The 21,359-nt window shown below is 37.9% G+C and overlaps 2 protein-coding genes across 5 annotated transcripts; both read left to right on the top strand.

Annotated features, from left to right (window-relative positions):
- Positions 1–2,817: 2,817 nt before the first annotated feature.
- Positions 2,818–10,794, top strand: tbc1d13 (TBC1 domain family, member 13). Its single transcript, XM_037752406.1, has 12 exons — positions 2,818–2,976; positions 4,586–4,659; positions 4,764–4,804; positions 5,184–5,245; positions 5,931–6,030; positions 6,303–6,385; positions 6,532–6,691; positions 6,878–7,088; positions 7,173–7,336; positions 7,807–7,967; positions 8,066–8,123; positions 8,257–10,794. The coding sequence occupies exons 1-12, from the start codon at positions 2,954–2,956 to the stop codon at positions 8,320–8,322; spliced, it is 1,203 nt and encodes a 400-aa protein (XP_037608334.1). The 5' UTR covers positions 2,818–2,953; the 3' UTR covers positions 8,323–10,794.
- Positions 10,795–14,867: 4,073 nt separating this feature from the next.
- Positions 14,868–21,337, top strand: thnsl2 (threonine synthase-like 2). 4 transcript variants are annotated; one of them, XM_037752410.1, is made up of 9 exons: positions 14,868–15,050; positions 16,459–16,690; positions 16,781–16,975; positions 17,872–18,024; positions 18,117–18,356; positions 18,689–18,837; positions 18,967–19,092; positions 19,219–19,373; positions 20,474–21,337. In XM_037752410.1, the coding sequence occupies exons 2-9, from the start codon at positions 16,468–16,470 to the stop codon at positions 20,697–20,699; spliced, it is 1,467 nt and encodes a 488-aa protein (XP_037608338.1). In that variant the 5' UTR covers positions 14,868–15,050; positions 16,459–16,467; the 3' UTR covers positions 20,700–21,337. The 4 variants fall into 4 exon arrangements, with proteins under 4 accessions (XP_037608338.1, XP_037608339.1, XP_037608336.1 ...); XM_037752411.1 differs by having other exon boundaries at positions 14,868–15,100; positions 18,120–18,356; XM_037752408.1 differs by having other exon boundaries at positions 14,868–15,100.
- Positions 21,338–21,359: the final 22 nt, after the last annotated feature.

Here is a 21,359-nt window from a genome sequence, read left to right as displayed (position 1 = left end):
CTACACTAGGGTCGCGTGGTCAGACAGGTTTATTACAGTCCTGTGACAGCCACACATACCATATTTTTTTCTTTATTTTTGTCAGATTATTTAATTTATTTGTAATTATTATTTATTGATTGCTGTTGGGATGTAATGAGAATTTCAACAAATATAACAAAAATGTATTTGAACAGCTCTACCAATCCTTCATTTAAAGGTCTCATATTGTAAAAAGTGAGATTTTCATGTCTTTTATATTATAAAGCAAGTTTAAGTGATATATAAATACTGTGAAAGTATCAGAACACTCAATCCATGGAGAAATACACGTAGCCCATATTCAGAAACTGTGCGTTTGAAACAAGCCGTTAGGATTTCTGTCCATTTGTGATGTCACAAATCTACAATACTTAGACATTTTCACAGTTTTAAACGTAAACATACTAAATGTGTCCTGTTTTTTTTCTTGTTGCTGTGTATGTGAATGACATCAGCTGACAGGGTGTAAACATGGACCCAAGCTGTTTCCTAGCAACGTAATTCCGTTGCCATTCTGTGGAAATGCGCTAAAACGGAGCGTTTCAGACAGAGCGTGAATATAGGTATATTCAGATAAACAATATGAGAAAAATAATGTGTTTTTTGAACATTAAAGCATGTAAACATGTTCGAGTAGAAACCCAAAATACAAGCATGAACCTGAAAATTAGCATGATATGTCCCCTTTAAGAACATTTTTACTGATAATACTTCTGTACTTTTTTTTAAATTTTGAATGTAGGACTTGTATTTTTAGTTGTATTGATACTTTTATTTGAGTAAAGGATCTGAGTACTTCTTCCATCACTGCAGGATACTGGGAGGAGGTATGATAACTGAGGCAGGTCCTGCAATATTACCTGATCTTGTGGCCCTGTTTCGGGCCATGTCAATAGGGGCCCCAACAGCAAATTTGCCCCATGGGACCCCCTTAATCTAGCCATGTCACTGTATACACAGGAACAAATGCAAAAACTTGTTTCATTGAAACAAACTTTTTTGTTTATTTATTTATCTAGTTAGTTAGTTATGACCTTTAGACAAAGACAGACTTATTTTTAGTATCTTTGGTAGGGAGACAGACATTGAAACAACTACTGTGCAGGTCATACATGGTACTAGACCTCTCACTTACTGCACTGCAATAAGAGAAACCATCAGACAGTCATATCACACATAGGGTATGTGTATTCATCACTATGTGTTTTCAGCCAGCATGGCATTGCAGTGGCACTGCAGCTGTCGAGGGGGGGAAAGTGAGTGACTAACACTTGGCTCAGTGCGAAATATCTCAACAACTACTGTCAAGATTTCATTGGAATTTGATATCAATATTCATGGTCCCCAAGGGATCAGCCTTTTTGGTAACCTCCTGGGCTTTCATCAAGCGCCGTCATCATGCTGAAATTTCCACTTGTACACAAATCGCACCAGCCTTGAAGATCTTAAGTACAACTTAATTAAGATCAATCAATTAAATATGCACAGCCTCATCATACATCCAGGTAGTAACTCACTCATATCCCTTCCTTTTGTCTTTTCTTCATACATTGATCATACTTACTTGCATAATCTACTCAAAGCCTTTCTGCCCTCTAGTGGTTGTCAGAAGGAATGTCACTTTCTACAGACAACACACTTATTAGGTAGGATCCACCAACCACACCAAACAGTAGCATAATGCTGCCTAGCGGTGTAACAATAGTAACTTTTGACATTTGGAGATTTCTGCAAGAATTGCGTTTTTCGGCAATTAGATGGCGAGCACTTCTGTTGTGTAAACTGCTCATAAACCCCCTTATTGTCAATCTACTGAGGAAAGCCATCCATCCTCTGAATGCTCTAGGTCTGTAGTTTGTGGCTGTAAAGTTTCATGAGGCTGTGATTATCCTAGAGGTAGCCACAGGTCTAAAATTGGTCTCACTACAATGAAATGGCTACTATTTGGACTAACATCATCACACATGGATACAGTTGGGCTCATTGGATCCACGAGAGTCTCAGCTTTACAGTGATACCCAATTTATGTAATTCAAGACTGTTTAGGGACCCCAGTATGCAGAAATATTCAAATACATCATTATAGAATAGGCAAAAAATAACATTTATATTGCATGAAAATAACTGCATGTGATTATCATAAAGTGGACATATCTGGATACCCATAGAACCCATTTTCATTCACATCTCTTGAGGTCAGAGGTCAAGGGACCCCTTTGAAAATGGCCATGCCAGTTTTTTTCTCATCAAAATTTTACCTAAAGGTGTGATAGAAAATAGTCCTGTTTTTTATTTATTTGTATACATATTATTTCAAATTTGTATATATATTATTTCAAATGACTCAAATATTTAAAATATTATATCAAATGTCTTTATTGTTCCATTCTCTCCCTCCTGAAATAAGAAATGCTTCATCCCTGGACATTTTCAAAAAACACCTCAAGCACCACCTGTTCATCAAGGCCTATGATCTCAGCTGACTCTTCCTACACATCACTCTTTTAATTACTTAGCTATAGTTTCTCCTCTGTGTTATTTATTAGTATGATTTTGTGTGCCCCCTTTGTAAAGCATCCTTGGGTTTCTGAAAGGCGCTATATAAGTCCAATTTATTATTATTATTATTATTATTATTATATTATTATTATTATTATTATTATTATTATTATTATTATTATATGAAATAGCTATGGTGTGAAAAAGTTATGTTTATAAGCTAATAACCAGTGCTTTGCCTATGGAAATTTAACTTAATTGGGATTTTTATCAACAGAGCAGTCACAAGTTGTCAGTGTGGCTCCAACCAGCTGCTGTGTGTCTGCATGGTCTGCTCTGTTGTTGTGAAGACGGAAGTGAGAGGTGGACTTCCCTCTCTGGACAATAATTCACTCCGTTCTGGACCCAGTTAAAGGAAAACACCGACATCATCATGTCTACTGCCTACAAGAACAGGTGGGACACATCTAAATCGTTTTGTTTTGCATTGAATGCAACACAGAGACTGTCAAATATGCATGTTGTGTAGCAGCTGCATGTAGCACCCTAATGCTATTAATACCAGTCTTTTGAGCTAGCAGCTAACAGCAGCTAACTGTGAGCTAACAGAAGCTTTAAGCTTAGCAACACTTGAGGAACACATTATATGACTTCACTGTTATTGTGCATTAAGATGCCTTTGTGTGGCTTTACACGTTAATTAGATAATACAGCTAAAACTTCATCGTGCTAGGAAGCTATGCTAGCTTCAATGTTAGCTGCTAGCATATCAGCTGACTTCCTTCAAGCCTCAACTGGCTAACAATTAGCATCCAGCTAAGCTAGCTGTTAGCATCCAGCTAAGCTAACTGTTAGCCATCATGACACCAAAATTAGAAACACATGAAATAATAAAACACATACAATATTCACATATACACAAAAAAACATTAATAAAATTAAATTAAAAAAAATAAAGTAGTAAAAAAAAAAATGTTTTTAATAAAAATAAATAAATAAATAATAGAGATTAAAAAAAAATAACAACACCAATCCAGCTAGGTAGCTAAGCTAGCTTCCATGTTAGCTGCTAGCACATCAGCTGACTTCCTTCAAGCCCCAACTGGCTAACAATTAGCATCCAGCTAAGCTAACTGTTAGCATCCAGCTAACTGTTAGCATCCAGCTAACTGTTAGCTATATCTGCTGACAGGGTGAAAACATATGCGACTTATTTCCAGATAAACCTTCCTCCTGACGTTGAAACAACTATAATGACTTGTCCAGACAATGTTTACTTGGAAAAACACCTTGGCCTCAGTTTAGAGACACTAAAAAAGACATTACTTTTCATATTATTACCATTTTCTCTACCATAATGTATTTTAACCCACATTGTCAGCTGTTGTATGTAATAACTTCTAACATTGATCGATTGTATAATGAAAATAAGGCAAAGATGGTTTAAGGCAAATTAAGTTTATTTAAATAAATTATATTATTGATTATTATTATAATATTATTAATAAATTATATAATAAATACATGTATTATTATATATTATTTCTTTTTTCTTTTTTTAAACTTTTTTTAAACTTTTTACTTTTTTAATTTTATTCTATTTTTCTTTTTATTATTTTGCTTTTTATCATTATCATTATTATTATTATTATTATTATTATTATTTATTTTCTTAATTTTATTTCAATTTTGAATGCTGAAGTTGTTTTCTCAAGTGTACTTAGTGTGTTCGTCTCTAAGCTCAACTACTTAAAAATTGGTTTATAAACTATTGTAATTACGAACTGTAAATTGCATATATGAAAACAACCTCGAAAAAATAAAGTATAAAAAAAAACAATAAAAAATGTATCATTTCGTCTAATCCTCGGCAAGAAAACAAATAAGCATATTAACCAAAAATGTTTTTTAAATTTAACGAAACTAAAGATTTCTGACTTTATACCAGAGAAAGCATCTTTTCCTGTAGATGTGTTAACAGTTATGACTTAACGTTATGTTCATAATAGTATAAGAGCTATTTTGTGATTCATTGGTTCTAACCTTGTCTTGTTTCTTATTTCAGAATACAAGAATTCAAAGAAACCTTGAGTGAAGAAAACCTAAACTTGGAGACACTGAGGGAGCTGTGCTTCAATGGTCATTTTCACACCTTGATGTCTTTTTATGCTGATACAGATAACGTTAGTGTAGATATTTTATTGTTCTGTATTTGACCATCCTTTTTTCTTTATTCAACTCAGGAATCCCGTTTGAAGGAGGCATACGAGCGCTTTGCTGGAAAGTAAGTTGCCCTGTCTCTGTGTTGTTGTTTCAGTAAACTTTTGAGCATGACGCATTGTGCCTCATTCAAGAACATTTTTGTATTCTTATCCTAAACCTCTGGAGCTTTTTTCCTTGACTTTTAACCATAAAACATACCGGTAATTCAAAATGAAGAGAAGATGATTATGGAAAATGTTGGGAATAGCTATAATTTGTACTCAACAACAAATGTCTCAAATTATAGACACTAGTCATGAGATCTGGGTTATAAATAAGTTGTGACATGTCAAGATTTCCATAAGACTGAAGTGGGACAGATAATGTAACTATATGGACTGGCAAAATGTTCTGATCTGCGAACATGTCTCATGTGATGTCATGTTTTACTCTCTTTTCAGATCCTTCTCAATTATCTACCTCTCGATCAGACATTATGGGAGTCTTTCCTAAAAAAGCAGAGGTAAGGAGACCATGTTAAAACTTCATCAAAGAGCATGTTGATTTTATTTGGAGATTACTTTTTTTTATGTCACTAGGCAACCACAATTTCAGCTGCTAGCATAGCTCATGAGATGACATTAGCTAATGTCGTTAGCTGACTAGCACCCATTTCACCTGTGACTCACCAGGCAGATGCTGTTTATTATGGTGGTCTCTCATGGTGAAGCTAGCTGGGTTTTCACCACAGTTTTTCAGATTTTGCAGTAAAGAAAACACAATGACAGGACAATTTAGAATATTATATTATTATTTAATTATTTTTTTCAATGTAATTTTTTTGTCCAGTCTATAAAATATCAGAAAATTGTGGGAAAATGGCCATTACAATGTCCTCGAAGCCCCAGATGACATCTTCATGTGTCAACAACCCAAACCCCAAAATATTCTATTTAAAATAATATAAATTCTCACATGTTTGAAGCTGAAAACTGAATGTTTTGTGTTTTTGCTTGATAACTAAAGGTTACTGAATTATTAAAATATTTGGTGATTCATTTTCTGTCAACTGAATAATAAACTAGTTGTCTCAGCACTACTGCTAATGGGTATTTTTTTTAATCCAGTATAAGCCTGGACATGAACAAAAAACTCTCAAGGTATATTTTAAGTTTTCACCACTTTCTTCTATTTTGTGTCTCTGTTAGGGAGGTGTACACCCAGTTCCTAAAAGAAATGATCATCCAGCCTGGTATTGCCAAAGCCAACATGGGCCTTTCCAGAGAAGATGTGACTATGGAGGACCATGTGAGTCTAGTCTCCCTCCTTTTGGTGTTATTTTTTCACAGCAGTGTTTAACTGAAATGAGGCCTGATTCAATGAATATGCTGGGGTAGACTGTGCTTATTAAAAAAGCCTTACGCTTGGGCCAGACTGCCCGCATGAGCAGTGCATGACGGCTGTCTTGCTGAAATGCTGCGTGTCAACCAGCTGCTGTTGTTATCTACCCATGTCCACTAGGGACTGTACATGCCCAATGTACATATGTTTATATGTGTGTTTTATTTGATTTTTTTCAGCCTCTAAATCCGAACCCAGATAGCAGGTGGAATAACTACTTCAAAGATAATGAGATTCTACTACAAATTGACAAGGATGTAAGGTATGACTTTTGAAAAACTATTTCTACATCTATTAGTTTGTTCTTGATAGTATGTGAATGTGACAATAACCAAAGCCTGTCATTGTGTAAATCATTGTGACATTTCAGGTCAAATGTGACAGGGGTGTTTGTTTGAATGTTTGCAGGCGGCTGTACCCAGACATGGCGTTCTTTCAGCGTCCGACAGAATACCCTTGCCAACTTATCTTGGACCCTCAGAATGATTATGAGACGCTGCGTCGACGAGTCGAACAAACCACACTGAAAGCACAAACAGTAAACCGCAACCGCAGTGGAGTCACCAATGTAAGTGACTATTAATGTGTCTGTAATAATGTATAAATCCCAGAATAGCCCATGAAATAAGGAATAATTTCACAACATTATTCCTTCCGAAGCTTCGAATACCTTCGAATATTTCTCGCTGAAGCTTCGAAGCCCAAAAGATGGTATTCGGGACAGCCCTAACTGTAACTGAATCTTCTCTCCCAGGTCAGCTCTCCTGGAAAGTCGTTGAACCTATATCCGTCTAACGAATATGAGGTACTGCCCAATGGGAGTGAAGCGCACTGGGAGGTGGTGGAGCGGATCCTCTTCATCTATGCCAAACTCAACCCTGGGATTGCCTACGTACAGGGCATGAATGAGATTGTTGGGCCAATTTACTACACCTTTGCCACGGACCCCAACAGCGAATGGAAAGGTTGGTAACATTGCAATTTTAAAGTTGAGATTTTTCACACATAAAATACTGTATGAATATAAGCTCTCTGTGATTCCTGTTCAGAACACGCTGAAGCAGATACATTCTTCTGTTTCACCAACCTGATGTCGGAGAACAGAGACAACTTCATCAAGAGCCTGGATGACTCTCAGTGCGGCATCACCTACAAGATGGAGAGTGTGTACTCCATGCTCAAAGACAAAGACCTGGAGCTCTATCTCAAGCTGGTATGGTCCTACTTCCTGCTCATACTTCCTTTTAAGGGGTTATAGGGATGTTTTCAACTGCTCTCTAGGGCTTCCCTGTAAAAATCAGTGATTTGAATCTGCAACGGAGAAGCCGCCAATTCAAACTGCATGTTGTTAAAGCTGCAGTGGGTAGAAATGGAGCAAATACGATTTAAAAAAAGTTATTTTTATAAAAAGGTCACTATATCCTGACAGTAGTGCATGAGACACGTAAATGGTCAAATTATTCCGCCACAGGCTAGATTCTCTAAAGCCTGAAAACAGAGCCATGAGGAAGTGCAGAAGATCTCTCAGAACACTTGAATTATAATATGCTGAAAGGTTATTGTGGAGTTTTTGACCAATGATGCCAAAAAATTGTTGCCTACTGAAGCGTTAAAGGATGGGTTCACGAGCCGGTCTTGAAACAACAATGATATGATGTATCTCTTTTTTTTTTGTCCACACAGGAAGAGCAGAACATCAAACCCCAGTATTTCACATTCCGCTGGCTGACCCTGTTGCTATCTCAGGAGTTCCTCCTGCCAGACGTCATCCGCATCTGGGACACCCTGTTTTCTGACCAGGACAGATTCCACTTCCTCATCCTGGTGTGCTGCGCCATGCTCATGTGAGATTTTCACATTACTCTCCCTGCACTGCTACAGCATTGATTGATTTGACCTCTGAGTCTTCATGTGAATCGTGGTTTCTGTTGCCTGTTCACAGACTCATCCGAGAGAATTTACTGGCAGGAGACTTCACAGTGAATATGAGATTACTGCAGGTAAGGCTTTTTATAATACGCCGTGAAGTTTCATATTTAGACATATGATGTTTTTACCGCAACTGACTCATTCCCAAGTGATTTTATTACTTTTTTGTTATTTTAATTCTTCTTTCACTGATGTTCCTTTCAGGATTACCCCATCTCAGATGTCCACACCATCCTGACCAAGGCCAAAGATCTGCGGGATAACGCCTAACCTGTTCACTCTTTTTCCTCCTGCCTTTTCTGCTCAGACATGGTAGGTGAGAGTTTAAACATTACAAAACATTGTCGTGTCAAACATGTAGCGTGGGAGGACTTGATCAATGAAGAGCTCGGACAGATGTGTTGAGAAAACCCCAGCATACTGCTTCTGACGATCGGTCGGCAGGGACTGCCGTGGAACCTTTGAAACTTTTCCTTTCTTAAGTGAGGAGGAGATGCCACTTGCTTCTTGATGCATTATGGGAAAAGGCTACCTTTAGTACGTGGTCGTCCTCCTCTCACAGCCATCTCTCCCGTGGAGACTTGTCGTGCTCAAATAATGATGATTGCACAGGACACCTGAGGGAGAGGGAGCCGCGTTAATCCGACACTACAGATCTTAGTTTGTCCTGAAAACGTACCAGAAATGTTTAACAACAGAGCCAAGAATTCCCACTGCGACCACTTATGAAGTCAGAATGAGCAAATGTTTCATTGGGTTGAGCAATAGTGCATGTTTGTTCTTTAAGGTTTTTTTTTTTATTTTTAGAAGTTGAATGTTTTTAATGTAAGAAACATGTTTGCCTTATCTGTTTTAATCATGTGAAACAGGAGACAGTATTTCTGGGTACATTCTCTGTCTGTATAAATCTGAAGTAATGGGCCTATTGAATCTTCTGAAAATAATTATTTCTTGAGCATTATGTCTCAACACAATGCCTTTTGTCCCGTTGGAAATGTAATATCATGGATTTCCTTGTAAAATCAGATTACTTTGAAAGAACCATCAGAGGAAGTTGTGGCGCTTTTCACACTGAACATTATTTGCTCGATAGTAGCTTCATTACAGTACTTTATACCGTGGCTACGGTGAATCATTCGTTGTGATTGACCATTGACCAGGGTCTGAAATTAGCACCCGCCAAATGCCGGTAAATTGTTGGCAGTGGCGGGTAAAATCGTCAAGCCATCCGCCACTTTGGCAGAGAGGGAAAACACTAGAGATGGGAATAGAGGACCGGTTCCCGTTTAGAACGGATTCTTAGTTGTCTGATTCCTCGGCATCTCATGCCTCCGTGACTATCGATTCTCTGTATGCTTTCCGACAGTTAATCACGCACAATAACGCATACAATGTTATTTACCATGTATATAATGATTTTTTGTGTAAAAGATATCGAACATTGAATGACAACAGATTTAAAATGTTATTCCTTCATTGAGTGCAGAGATTTCAAAAGTGGCAGATAAAATTTCTGAGTGGCAAACAAAAAAAAAATACTTACCGGCTACAGTGGCAGGAAGATATCCTCTAGTGATTCTTCACTTATTGGAGAAGGAAAGTAACATTTATTTTGTGGCTAACAAAGATGTTACTACCACAAAATTCAATTTAATCGAAGGTGTCGAGTAAAATATTTGATCACTAGCAAGTGGAAATGGCCTAAGCTAGATAATTCTCTTTGCCATGTGCTACTATAAAAAAATAACACACCGAACAGAGGCTGAACCCTCATTGAAGGTTATTTTCTAATAACTGTACAGCATGTCGTGCATTATTAAATACTTGAGACAGCGAACTGAAGCAGCAGGGTGTGTACAGGGACTAGAAAAGGTTTTTGCCTCAGCAAAATGTCTGTTCTTTTGCTGTTTAGCCAGCTGCGTTTGATGGAACAAAATAGATGAAAAGACCTAAGCAGTAACGTTAAGTGCTAAAAAGCCTCTTAATTAACTTGATAGTTAGTATGAAACCTTTTGCTCTATCCCCTTTTATCTGGTAGCTTCTGCAGCCAAAGTTTAACAGTGGAGTGACAGCAAGCTGAACAACATTGCAATTGCTCTAAACTACCGCCGTTTTTAAGGAAATAAAAGCCTTGTTAAGTTAATAGCTAAGCTCCTCCAGGGTTAATGGTTCAGGTTAACCTTCGGTTCAGTCTGATAATGTTCAGTGTGAACACTTGATTCCCATCTCTTATAGGGTTTGTGTTGTGCACATACTATATGATCATATGGACAGATCATGGCTTGATTATAATTTGAATGTAAATGTGTATCTGCAAATCTAAAATCTGCCTCTGCGGTAATATCCAGCCACAAGCTTGTGACATGTTAATAAGGTTAATCTGTGGGGATACAGATGAGAAGTCCTCTCAGAAAACTGTTTAAAAGCTCAAAATATGATGATACTTTGGCTTATTGAATCACTTCATGCACACTCATATGAAGGCACTCTCTGTGGATTGGTGATGAAATGCATTCCCACATTAATATGAATATGAATGGATGAAACAAATTCTTGCTGAAGAGGTCGGTGTCATCTTGTACAAAGTGCAGGATTTTCAAATATGAGCTTTCGTATACACGCTCCAAATGGTAACAACACACCTTTTCCAGGGCAATGGAAGTATTTCTGTCATTCTTATTCATCTTTTTATTGGCACTCCTTAGAAATTGAATGGAGCATTAAAAACTGTGTGCAACTGAAGATGGAATCGAATCTTACTTGACCTATCTAATCAAAACACACTATTGTAATGTACTCTTTAATACTGTGTGTGGGTTGTGTGTGTGTGTGTGTGTGTGTGTGGAAGCTCTGTTAACTTTTAACAAATAGTATGGAACAATACAGTGCTTCTCAAATGTGTTAATAAGCTGCTCAAAGGACACATTTATATGTGTCAGAAGTGCTCTTCCATAACAACTGAAAAGGATATTCTTCTAAGTTGTGTCAAGCTTATTTTTGGATAAAAGGCATGGAGATCCACTGTGGCTCCAGAGGCCTGTACTACGAAGCGAGTTCAGCATACCCGGGGTATCTTCTCTTTATCAGGGTTTCTCAATCTGCATCCCCAACTCTGGCGGTGTGAAACGGACTTGGGAGCGAGTAAAAATATAAATATACAAACATAATTCAAAGAGGTAAGCGAGCACAGCATACAGCCAGCTGTCCTTCCTGCATTTGCCAGTTTAAACTGTGTTGCTTTTAGCCTGGATTTTGAGTTAAACTTCTTCGCGTTAGTATAATATTATCATACGATCTGCGCACCAAGCTCTGATCTTTTGCTTTTATACGTCTCTTATCTGGAACATAACCTGCTCCGGATCAGGTTAGGTGTTCAGCATAAGTTGCCATGGCGATCTACCCCGGTAAGAAGTGATCCACCGTCGTAGGACCAAAAGAATCCTGATAAATCTATAACTCTGTTAAAAAAATATTACTTCTTGAATGATCCCTTTTAAACCACCGTGAGACAGACATGTCGTGTGAAAGAGAGGAGGGCAGATTCAAATACAATCATTAAAAATTTGCGGCTAAAACCTCATACCACCACAAATAAGACCTGCTCCATGCACCGTTTCCTCTTACTTCACACCGCCGAAGGAAAAATGGTGCCTTCAAATGGGGTCGTGTTACCGTGTTTACGAGAAGAGTCCATATGAACGCCCGCCCTCTTGTGGTATTTACGACCTCGTAAGTGGAAAGTTTCTGAAAGATCCGAGTTCACGACATGTGACGTGTTTGTTGACGTTGTTAGAAATGGCGGAGGCCATGGAAGTTAATTTTTCGGTACAAATGTTGTTTTTCTTTGTAATTTTATAATATGTCTGAAGAAAATGTTGATATTCCCAACTGCCTCATCTTTTTCCTCTGTCATTATGTCTTTGCATTTACTGCGTTATGTTACCTGCTTGCTAGCTTGCTAAATTGTTAGCCTCTGTGGCTTCTAGACGCTGACGTTAACATTGCCGTTGCTTAGCAGCGGTGTTCTCACGACTTAACCACTTGAACACCAAGCATATCATGTACACGACTTCCCATGTTGTAAACACGAGCTCACGAGTCTCATTTGAAGGCACCAAAAAGAATCAATCCTAAACCTCGACCTTATCAAGTGAACTTTAGCTGGATATCTACCGGTATATCCAACCACTTAGAAATGTCCAGAATAGTGTGTTCAGTTTGAAAGAGCAGGAAAGAGCAAACATCCTAAGACCAAAACAAAAAGACATTTTGCATTTGAAAGTATTTTTTATCACGTGCAAAAATGTTGGGTGAATATTTTTTTTGAGGGAATGTTACTAATCGATGGCATACACATGTTCCTCTTTTTAATGTGTATTTATTTCTATCCTGATGGCTTTGTGTGTGTGTGTGTGTGCGTGCGTGTGTATGCGTGTGTGCGTGTGTCAGGGGAGTGATGTTCACTATATTCTTTGTCTTATGTCAGTTATTTGCATGGTTCCAATTTTGTAAGCACATTTTTGTAATGTCTCCAGTGTTAAAGACTTGTATATATATGTTTTTACATGTTTGCAGACGTGCATTAAAATGAATGATGGTATAAATAAAACATCTTTCTTTGTTATGTGGTGTAATTAAAACCAATTGTTACTGACCAGCAACAACCTGAGAGGAACTCCTCCTGTCTCAGTGGTTTGAATTGATATTTGGAAAAAATGCCTCATGAAATATACTGTTCCAGGATAGTTTGAATTAAATCATGTATAAATGTATCTACAGGGATTGTCGTGCATGTTTTTAATCTTTTTTTATGACCTTAGATGTCTTATTCTTGGAACTTTTCACAGCAAACATTAATGACAACTAATGACGAATCAATCACAAATCGAATCCTGTTTATTTGTCACATAGGCTACACAATATGCACAGTACAAAGTTAATGAAATGCTTTGTATGGAGGACGAAACCTGAAAAAATAAATACATAAATAAATAAAAGTGTAGATAAATAAATAAATAGTGAAATTAATATAAAAATAAATAAATAAAGGAGCAAATTAAATAGAAATATCAATTTATGTCACATTTTATCAATCAATGAATGGCTACATTTATTTTTTATTTTTTCTACGTTTATTGACATTTATTTTTATTGAGTTATTTATTTATTTTTTATATTTATTGTTTCTTTTTGTAAAATAGAATATTTTACGTAAAGAAACATGCATAGCAGGTGGGTGTGTTTTTCTCTTTGTCAAAAAGAGAAAGAGGAGAACAGTTAAATTCAAGCAATACGTTTATAAAAGTGCCGACATACAATAATGGGAACTAAAATGATATCTTTTGACTATCCATAAAGAAAAACATAAAGCAGCATCGTGTGCGTTTTCTATGAAATGAGAAAATAATGCACTCATGGATGAGGGGCAAAATCATGGATACAATATCTTAAGTAATAAATATGTTTTTCCTAGGTTATTCCAAAGTTCAAGTTCAAGTTTTATCTCCGTTGGGACAGTCAACACTCAGTCAGTAGATCTATCCCTTCTAGTGTAGAAGATAGCTCAGACTGGCAGTGAGTGGTAATTGGAGAGGAAAGAGTTCTGTTTAAATCCATTTGACTTCAGAGCGGTAAGTACTGCATGCTCTGTGTAGTATAATAGATGAGTAGTACAAACTGTCTGTGCTGACTTAGCAGCTATGATAGTTATCATGAGTCATGAGCTCATAGTTAGGTGACAGTTTTACAGTGTTGAATATTAATTAATTGTTTTGAATTGTAATTACCTACAGGGTCATTACCGCCTACTGAGGTATTCATTTACTTTTATTTAACCTTCTGACCCGCAACTGACTTTGCCGTCTTTCAGAGGCTTTAGCAGGTTCAATTTAGAGCTAGATTGAAGTTATCGATATCTAATGAAACTAACTAAACCTAAGGAATTTTCTCCTATTCTACAGTGATGTAAACCCCATAGTAGACATTTCATTGTAGTGAGACCAGTTTTTTTTTAAACTTGACCTCTCTGTATAAAATGACCTGTGGTGACCTCTAGGATAATCACAGCCTCATGAAACTTTACAGCCACAAACTAGAGACCTAGAGCATTCAGAGGATGGATGGCTTTCCTAGGTAGATTGACAATAATGGGGTTTCTGAGCAGTTTCTAGAACAGATGTGTTTGCTATCCAATCGCCGAAAAATGCAATTCTTGCAGAAATCTCAAAATATCAAAAGTTGCATGGCTTTTTCTATGGTGTTCCTCAAGGTCTTGGTGTCTTAATGTGGTATTTTGGAGGGATTATTGGTCATTTTTATCAATTCTTGAGTGGTAAAAAAAAAAATGGTTAAATTTAGCACCAAATCTGTGTAACAAATGATATCAACCCAAAAATTGCTGCAACAACTTATGAGACATAAAAGAGCATGGAGATGACCATCATATACATCAATCATAATGTTCTAAACCCTTATACAATTCATTTTAATTAATTAATTCATGTTTATTTCTGATTTATGACTAGAACGACTTGACACACAGTGCTGAGCTGCATCTCAAATTAATCTTCAGGTTCCCAGCTTTCAGATGATGTACACCACTTCTATGTGACATCTACTGCTGACCTGCTATCTCCCCCTAAAGACCCCTTGTACCCCCCTAAAAAAAGACAAAAACGGGTCTATTGTGGGTCTCAGGGTTAACAGATATAATCTTATTATATCACATATTCCTATTATCTAATGTGATGTGATCCACTCCGTGTTTTTCGTCTCCCTTTATCAGCTGACCTGGTATCTTCTGACTCTTCCCTCCTTCCATAGGCCGTGCACATAAACAGGAAGTCTATCTGGTTTAGCAGCCAGCAGCGCTGTGAGTAAATTAATTCAAATCACTACCAGCGAAGTTTAGAACAATATGAAGACAATCTGAGCCAAGAAAGAAGAACTTCTCCTTGTTGTGAGAGGTTTGGGCCCATAAATCACCACAGCTCCGTGAGGTAAACAGGCTCTGCAAAAAGCATTAACCCACACCTGCTGCACGATCCAGGTATGAACCGAGACAGGTGTATATAATATATAATAATAATACATTATTTCACCGTGCATTCACAGTAAATCAATGCAATATGTGCTATGTATATATATAGAAAAAAGGCCAGTGCAATATTTGTATAGTATGCAACCTCTACTGCTCCCATATATATATATATATATATATATATATTGTCTCTTACCATATGTACTTCCTTATTATATTACTCCTATGTATTACATATTATATTATATATTATATTACTACTATATTACTTATTCTAACTATATAGTACTTATTTTTATTTTATTAATTTTTGCTCCTTAACTTACTTTTTTCTTAATGGAGCTTCCCAGCAATAAGTATTTCACACGATTGTACTTACAATACAAAGGTATTGTGAAATGACAGCTGTATACTGTGACCTCACAGTAGTTATGCCAGTATATTACTGTGATTTAGCAGTATGCTGCTTTAGAACTACTATATTTAACTTTAACTTCACAGTAAAGGTCTAACAGATTAATGCAATTTAGCAGTATGCTGCTGTAGAATTACTGTATTTAACTGTAACTTCACAATAAATGTTTAGATTACTGTGATTTAGCAGTATGCTGCTGTAGAATTACTGTATTTAACTGTAACTTCACAATAAATGTTTAGATTACTGTGATTTAGCAGTATGCTGCTGTAGAATTACATTGTAAACTGTAAAATATTTGACTGTAAATTACTGGCCAGTACTGTGCTGTAAATGTACACTTAAAAAACATTATAAAATACTGAAAAACAGTTTTATCTGTTAACCTATCAATAACTTAAAACATTGAAAAATAGGTTAAATTCAAATGAACACAAAAATATGATCAACTTTACACATTTATTTAGCATGTAGAGAAACCTCTCTTCTGATGAATTCACAGTAGCTTTGCAGTAATCCCGGCTGTAATAGCCATGCCTCGCATTCATTTCACAATAAAATTATTAATATTATATTGTGAATATCACAGTTAAAGGCCTGTGATTTAATTATATTGTAAATTATTGTGTATTATTACAGTTGCATCTTGTGAAATCCTGGTAATAATTTACAGTTAATGATAAAATAACAGCTGTACAACTGGGCTTGGTTAAGGTTAATGTGTTAGTTAGTGAAGTTAGCAATAAACGACGAACAATGTGGCTGTGAGTTTTTGACTGTCGTCTTCTGCTACGCTCTCCGAGCTACCTCAACCATCACACACGGACCCAAACTGTTACAGGTAGTAGTAGATGATGCAGGCTGAGGGAAAGTACACCAAACGTCAGTAGCATGTCACTGATCTCATAACATAGGTGTGTATATACAGTAAGATCCAGGTCTCCATTCTCAGGTTTGTCCGATGCAGTACTGCAGTACTCGGGGTGGGGTCCGTGGATGGGACTTCCGGGATGTGCTGCTCTCAGGTTACGCTCCAGACGGGGGGATGTTCATGCCAGAGAGCGTACCTGTGCTGAGCCCAGACACCTTGAGGGCCTGGAGGGGGCTGACCTACACCAAACTGGTGGTAGAAGTCGCCTCACTGTTCATCCCCACTCAGCTGATCCCCAGAGAGGACCTAGAGGGTGAGCGGGTGAAATATTCACTGTTATCATAACTTGTTGCTGAGCTGATAACACCAAGAACATGATTTTGTCCTTTTCCCCTGTTCCCAGTCCTGGTGGGTGAAGCCCTGTCTGGTTTCTCAGTGCCTGAGGTGGTGACAATCGCCCGGCTGAAGGACGGTCTGTCAGTCCTGGAGCTCTTCCATGGAGACACCTTAGCCTTCAAGGACCTGGCCATGACCTGCACTGTGCGCTTCCTCGACTACTTCCTGCGAAAACAGAATCGCAGAGCTACTGTTGTTGTTGGTAAGACCTAACACCTATAATGTTATGTGATAACACTAAGGATCTAGTTTTTTTTTACGTAAGCTGCCCGGGGCCTGTGTGTTAGTAACCTTTAGTCCCCTCTTACTTTATCTGTGATCATCATTTTAAATGGCAGTAAGGCCAATCACACAGCAAAGCTGCCATTAACCTGTATTTGTGTTGACATTGTAAGACAACATCGCGGTCATATAATGAGGATTTTATCACTGCAGCGCTGCAGCTCGGTGATAACCGCTGGTTAAAAAATTGTGTTTATGAGCGACGACTAGGCTATATAACTACAGTATTTCATACTTGTGCAGTTGTCTGAAAAAGGAACAGAAAAATCGGTAAATGAGACCAACTGTATGGTGAAAGAAGTTGTAGTTTTATTGCCTAAACCTAATGAAGTTGTAGTTTTATTGCTTAAACCTAAAGAAGTTGTAGTTTTATTGCCTAAACCTAAAGAAGTTGTAGTTTTGTTGCTTAAACCTAAAGAAGTTGTAGTTTCGTTGCCTAACCCTAAAGAAGCCTTTTTCGTTTGTGTTCAAAACGTGACATTTCATTCATTTTTACAACATCTTAGAATGTGTTACTTTTAAGTTTCACTTTAATTTTTACAACTTAGTAGCTACTGACCCACATCTATGGTGCTTATAGTGACTGATAATGCCTATTTAATGGCCTGATAACAGTCGAATCGAGTGGAAAAGGAAGCATAATATTCATCAGCAGTCAGGTGAAGGTAAAGATCCTTTGCTTTGACGCAACACTGTGATTATCATTAACAAGCACATTCATGCTCTCTAGAGAAAGCAAGAAGCACCAAGTCTATAGTAGCATAGATGATACATGTAATGAATCTGAATCAGCCAGCTTGTGGTTTTCCTCTCCAGGTACATCAGGGGACACAGGTGGCTCAGCCATCCAGAGCGCCAAAGGTCTCGGTGGGTTTGATGTGGTGGTGATTTACCCCCGAGGACGCATCACTCCAGTCCAAGAGAAACACATGATCACCTGCCTGGAGGATAATATCCATGTGTTTGCAGGTAAACCTAAAGAGGCTAAAAGGACTGACGGCTGTTCTTTCACAATCAAACAATCACAATCAAACGATGTGTGTTTTTTTTTAACTCTGCAGCAGACGGCAGCTCAGATGACATAGATCAGCCTCTGCGCCGTCTCTTCGCCGACCAGGAGCTGGTCAAGTCTCACGGTCTCATGAGCCTTAACTCAGTCAACTGGTCTAGAGTCATGGTCCAGCTGGCTCACTTCATCTATGCTTACCTGGAGCTCAGCGGTATGGAGCAGGCCGAGGCTGACGGAGACCTGCCTGTGCTGGAGGTGGTGGTGCCAACTGGAGGGGCGGGAAATATTGCAGGTGGGTTGATTACTACTAGTAGGTTTAGTTTTAGGGCTAGAGTGAAGCTACAGATCATCACATCATATGAAACTAGAAAATCTAAGTCGGGAAGGAGACTAAATAACGCTCCAAAGTTGGGCTAAATTTTAGCGAGGAAAAACTGGCATGGCCATTTTCAAAGGGGTCCCTTGACCTCTGACTTCAAGTGAAATAAAGTGGGCATGTCTGTAAAGGGGAGACTCGTGAGTACCCAAATTATCATACAGTGCTTCTCATGACAAGGGTTTGTCCCTCTCTCCCTGTCTGTCTGTCTGTCTGTCTGTCTGTCTGTCTGTCTGTGTGTGTCTCAGCTGGCTACATAGTAAAGCAGATGGGATTGCCCTTGAAGCTGGTGGCCATGGTGAATTCTAATGACATCGTGCACAGGACGGTAACCACTGGGGACTTTTCCATGGCAGCTAATGTCACACAAACTTTGGCCTCTGCCATAGACATCCAGGTAACAGAGCTACACAGCCCACAGCTACGACTCAGTCAGTCAGGTATTATTTTAAATGTCCAGCATGTGTGTAAAAGCTATAAAAGTTGTATTGACATGTTTGGTCACTCCTTGACTTCTGGCGTCTAGGACCCGTACAACATGGAGCGAGTGTTCTGGCTGCTGCTGGGCAAAGATGGTGCTTCAGTGAAGAACATGATGGAGGAGTTTCAACAATCTCACAGACACTCTCTGCCGGACAACCACCGCAAACTAGTACCAATCATAAACTACATCTGTATACTGTATTCAGGCATGCTTATCTCCTATTTGTCTAGTGAGACCAACCCCCCATCTAACACTCTGGTACCTTTGTGATTGTTCCCTCTGTTTTACTTCTAGTTATCACAAGTTTTATCAACTGGAACAGTGACCGATGAAGGGATCCTGGAGATCATGAGGAGATGCTGGGAGGAAAACCAGTATGTCCTGTGTCCACACACAGCTGTGGCTGTATGGCATCATTACCACTGTCCTCACAGCCCCGGGATCAACAGGTCAAGCATACTGTATTCATCCTATGTAGCCATATTCGCACAAGACATTTCTGACTTTACTGCAAGACATGAACTAGCAGGGTGTCTGAGGTCGTCTAGCCTCGAGGAGGACATTAACTGAAAGAAAGAACGATCTAAACAAGAGAAAAGGACCAGAAGAAGAAACAAGCCTTTTAGAAAAGCTCCAAAACACAACTAATTATTAAATATTTCAGACCAGTCACACAACAGAAGCAGCCATCCTAGGAGCTTTGTGAGGCTGTACTTACACCATAGACATATATACATGAGAAAATCGTCTGTCGCTTGCAATATCAGACACATTGTTTTTAATACATATCGTACATTTCATGTTTTAAACACGATATCATGTTAGATATGAACATCAATAATCTAACATTATCTTATATCGATTAGCTAACAATAATGAACGTTAGCTAGCTCTTATCTGATGTTACGGAAGCAAATGTTTTGTAAAGATTTAACGTTAACTTGAACAGTTATACAAATAATGTGAAAAATGCTTGAAGGAAAATGTTATATGATAGTAATAGTTTTTAATAACCTAATAATACCTAATAATTGATTGAATCCCATCATCTATCGAAGGACAGACCGGTGATCCATTAACCGGAAGCAGTGACGTTAACGTATTTATCAGTTTTTCACCAAAATCTTTGGGAAAAGAAAAAACGTTAACTTAACGTTACTCCTCGTGAATCATAAACGTTTGAATATAAAACGACGCATTGAAATTGGTTGAGAAATGTAGACGTTATAGTAATTTTTATCCAGAAAAACGGCAGCTCCCCGTTCACTTGTATAGGGTTACAAGCCACTTTTGCCTGGTCCAATATGGCGCCCACATTGACGTATGATCCAGGAGTCAATGCGGCGTCTATGTATATATATCTATGGTACTTACTGTAGGCACACCATGCTCACAATGTTTACCATACTCACTGTCTTTATTTACTGTGTTAGCATGCTAGAACTAGCAAAAAAAAAATTACAAAGTTGGCCAAATTGCTCTTTACTGGACTTACTGTAGCAGAGGTCTTATCCAGTTTTCCAAGTAATTACTGAAACTCTTTTTGCAGGTGTTACATTGCAACAGCATCTCCAGCCAAGTTTCAGGCAGCAGTGCAGAAGGCCGGCCTGACCTTTGACCTACCTGAGGCAGTGCTGGCGTTGGACAAGTTGGCCACCCGTTACCAGAACCTGGAACGGAGCGAGAACTGGTGCAAAGACTGGGAGGACAGTCTGAGAGAGAAACTCCAGTCTGTGAGTTCAGCCAGGAAGAACAAGGGGACTTATTACAGCTGATTAGGAAAGGTGTTATTATATATATTAAAATAGGGTTTTTACTTCAGAAAAGCTGATTTTAATCATTAAACTGTGTAATGGGTGAGGTCAGGTGACTCTGGCAGTGTGACAATGACCTATGCACTTCCTTATCTGGATGTAGTGAATTATGTTGATGGGAAAGGCCTCCTGTTGCCTCTTTGATGGACTTTGGTCTGCAGTGTCATACAAATTAAGTAATTATTGTTATGCAGCAACATTTCTGTCCCCATGAATTACTTCCTCATATTTTCTTTAAAATGTGTCAGATATTTATATCACATGTCTTAAATTAAAGATTAAGGTCTTCTTTATAACATAAACAAAGAATAATGCACATTAAAGATATAAATATAAAATAACATGTTTACTCTACTGAGCTTTTTTTGGTACGTGTGCTCGATTTTACCATGTCCCCAGAGCAAAGCAATCAACTTCTACAAGAACTATAAGACATAAAATTATAAAATATGTTTATAATATGTTATATACTGTATGTCATAGTGGAGGCTGGTCCATAGAGGCAAAGGAGGTTGCTCCTCCTCTATTTCTGAGAGGTAAGAGGGAGATCAAAGTATTAAAAAAAGTAATTAGCTAAAATAAACCATTACCAAATCTCAGTGTCATATTAGAATAGAATAG

This window comes from Sebastes umbrosus, chromosome 19 (assembly GCF_015220745.1).
Source record: "Sebastes umbrosus isolate fSebUmb1 chromosome 19, fSebUmb1.pri, whole genome shotgun sequence".
NCBI lineage: Eukaryota > Metazoa > Chordata > Actinopteri > Perciformes > Sebastidae > Sebastes > Sebastes umbrosus.
This window is presented reverse-complemented; position numbering and strand designations above follow the sequence as displayed.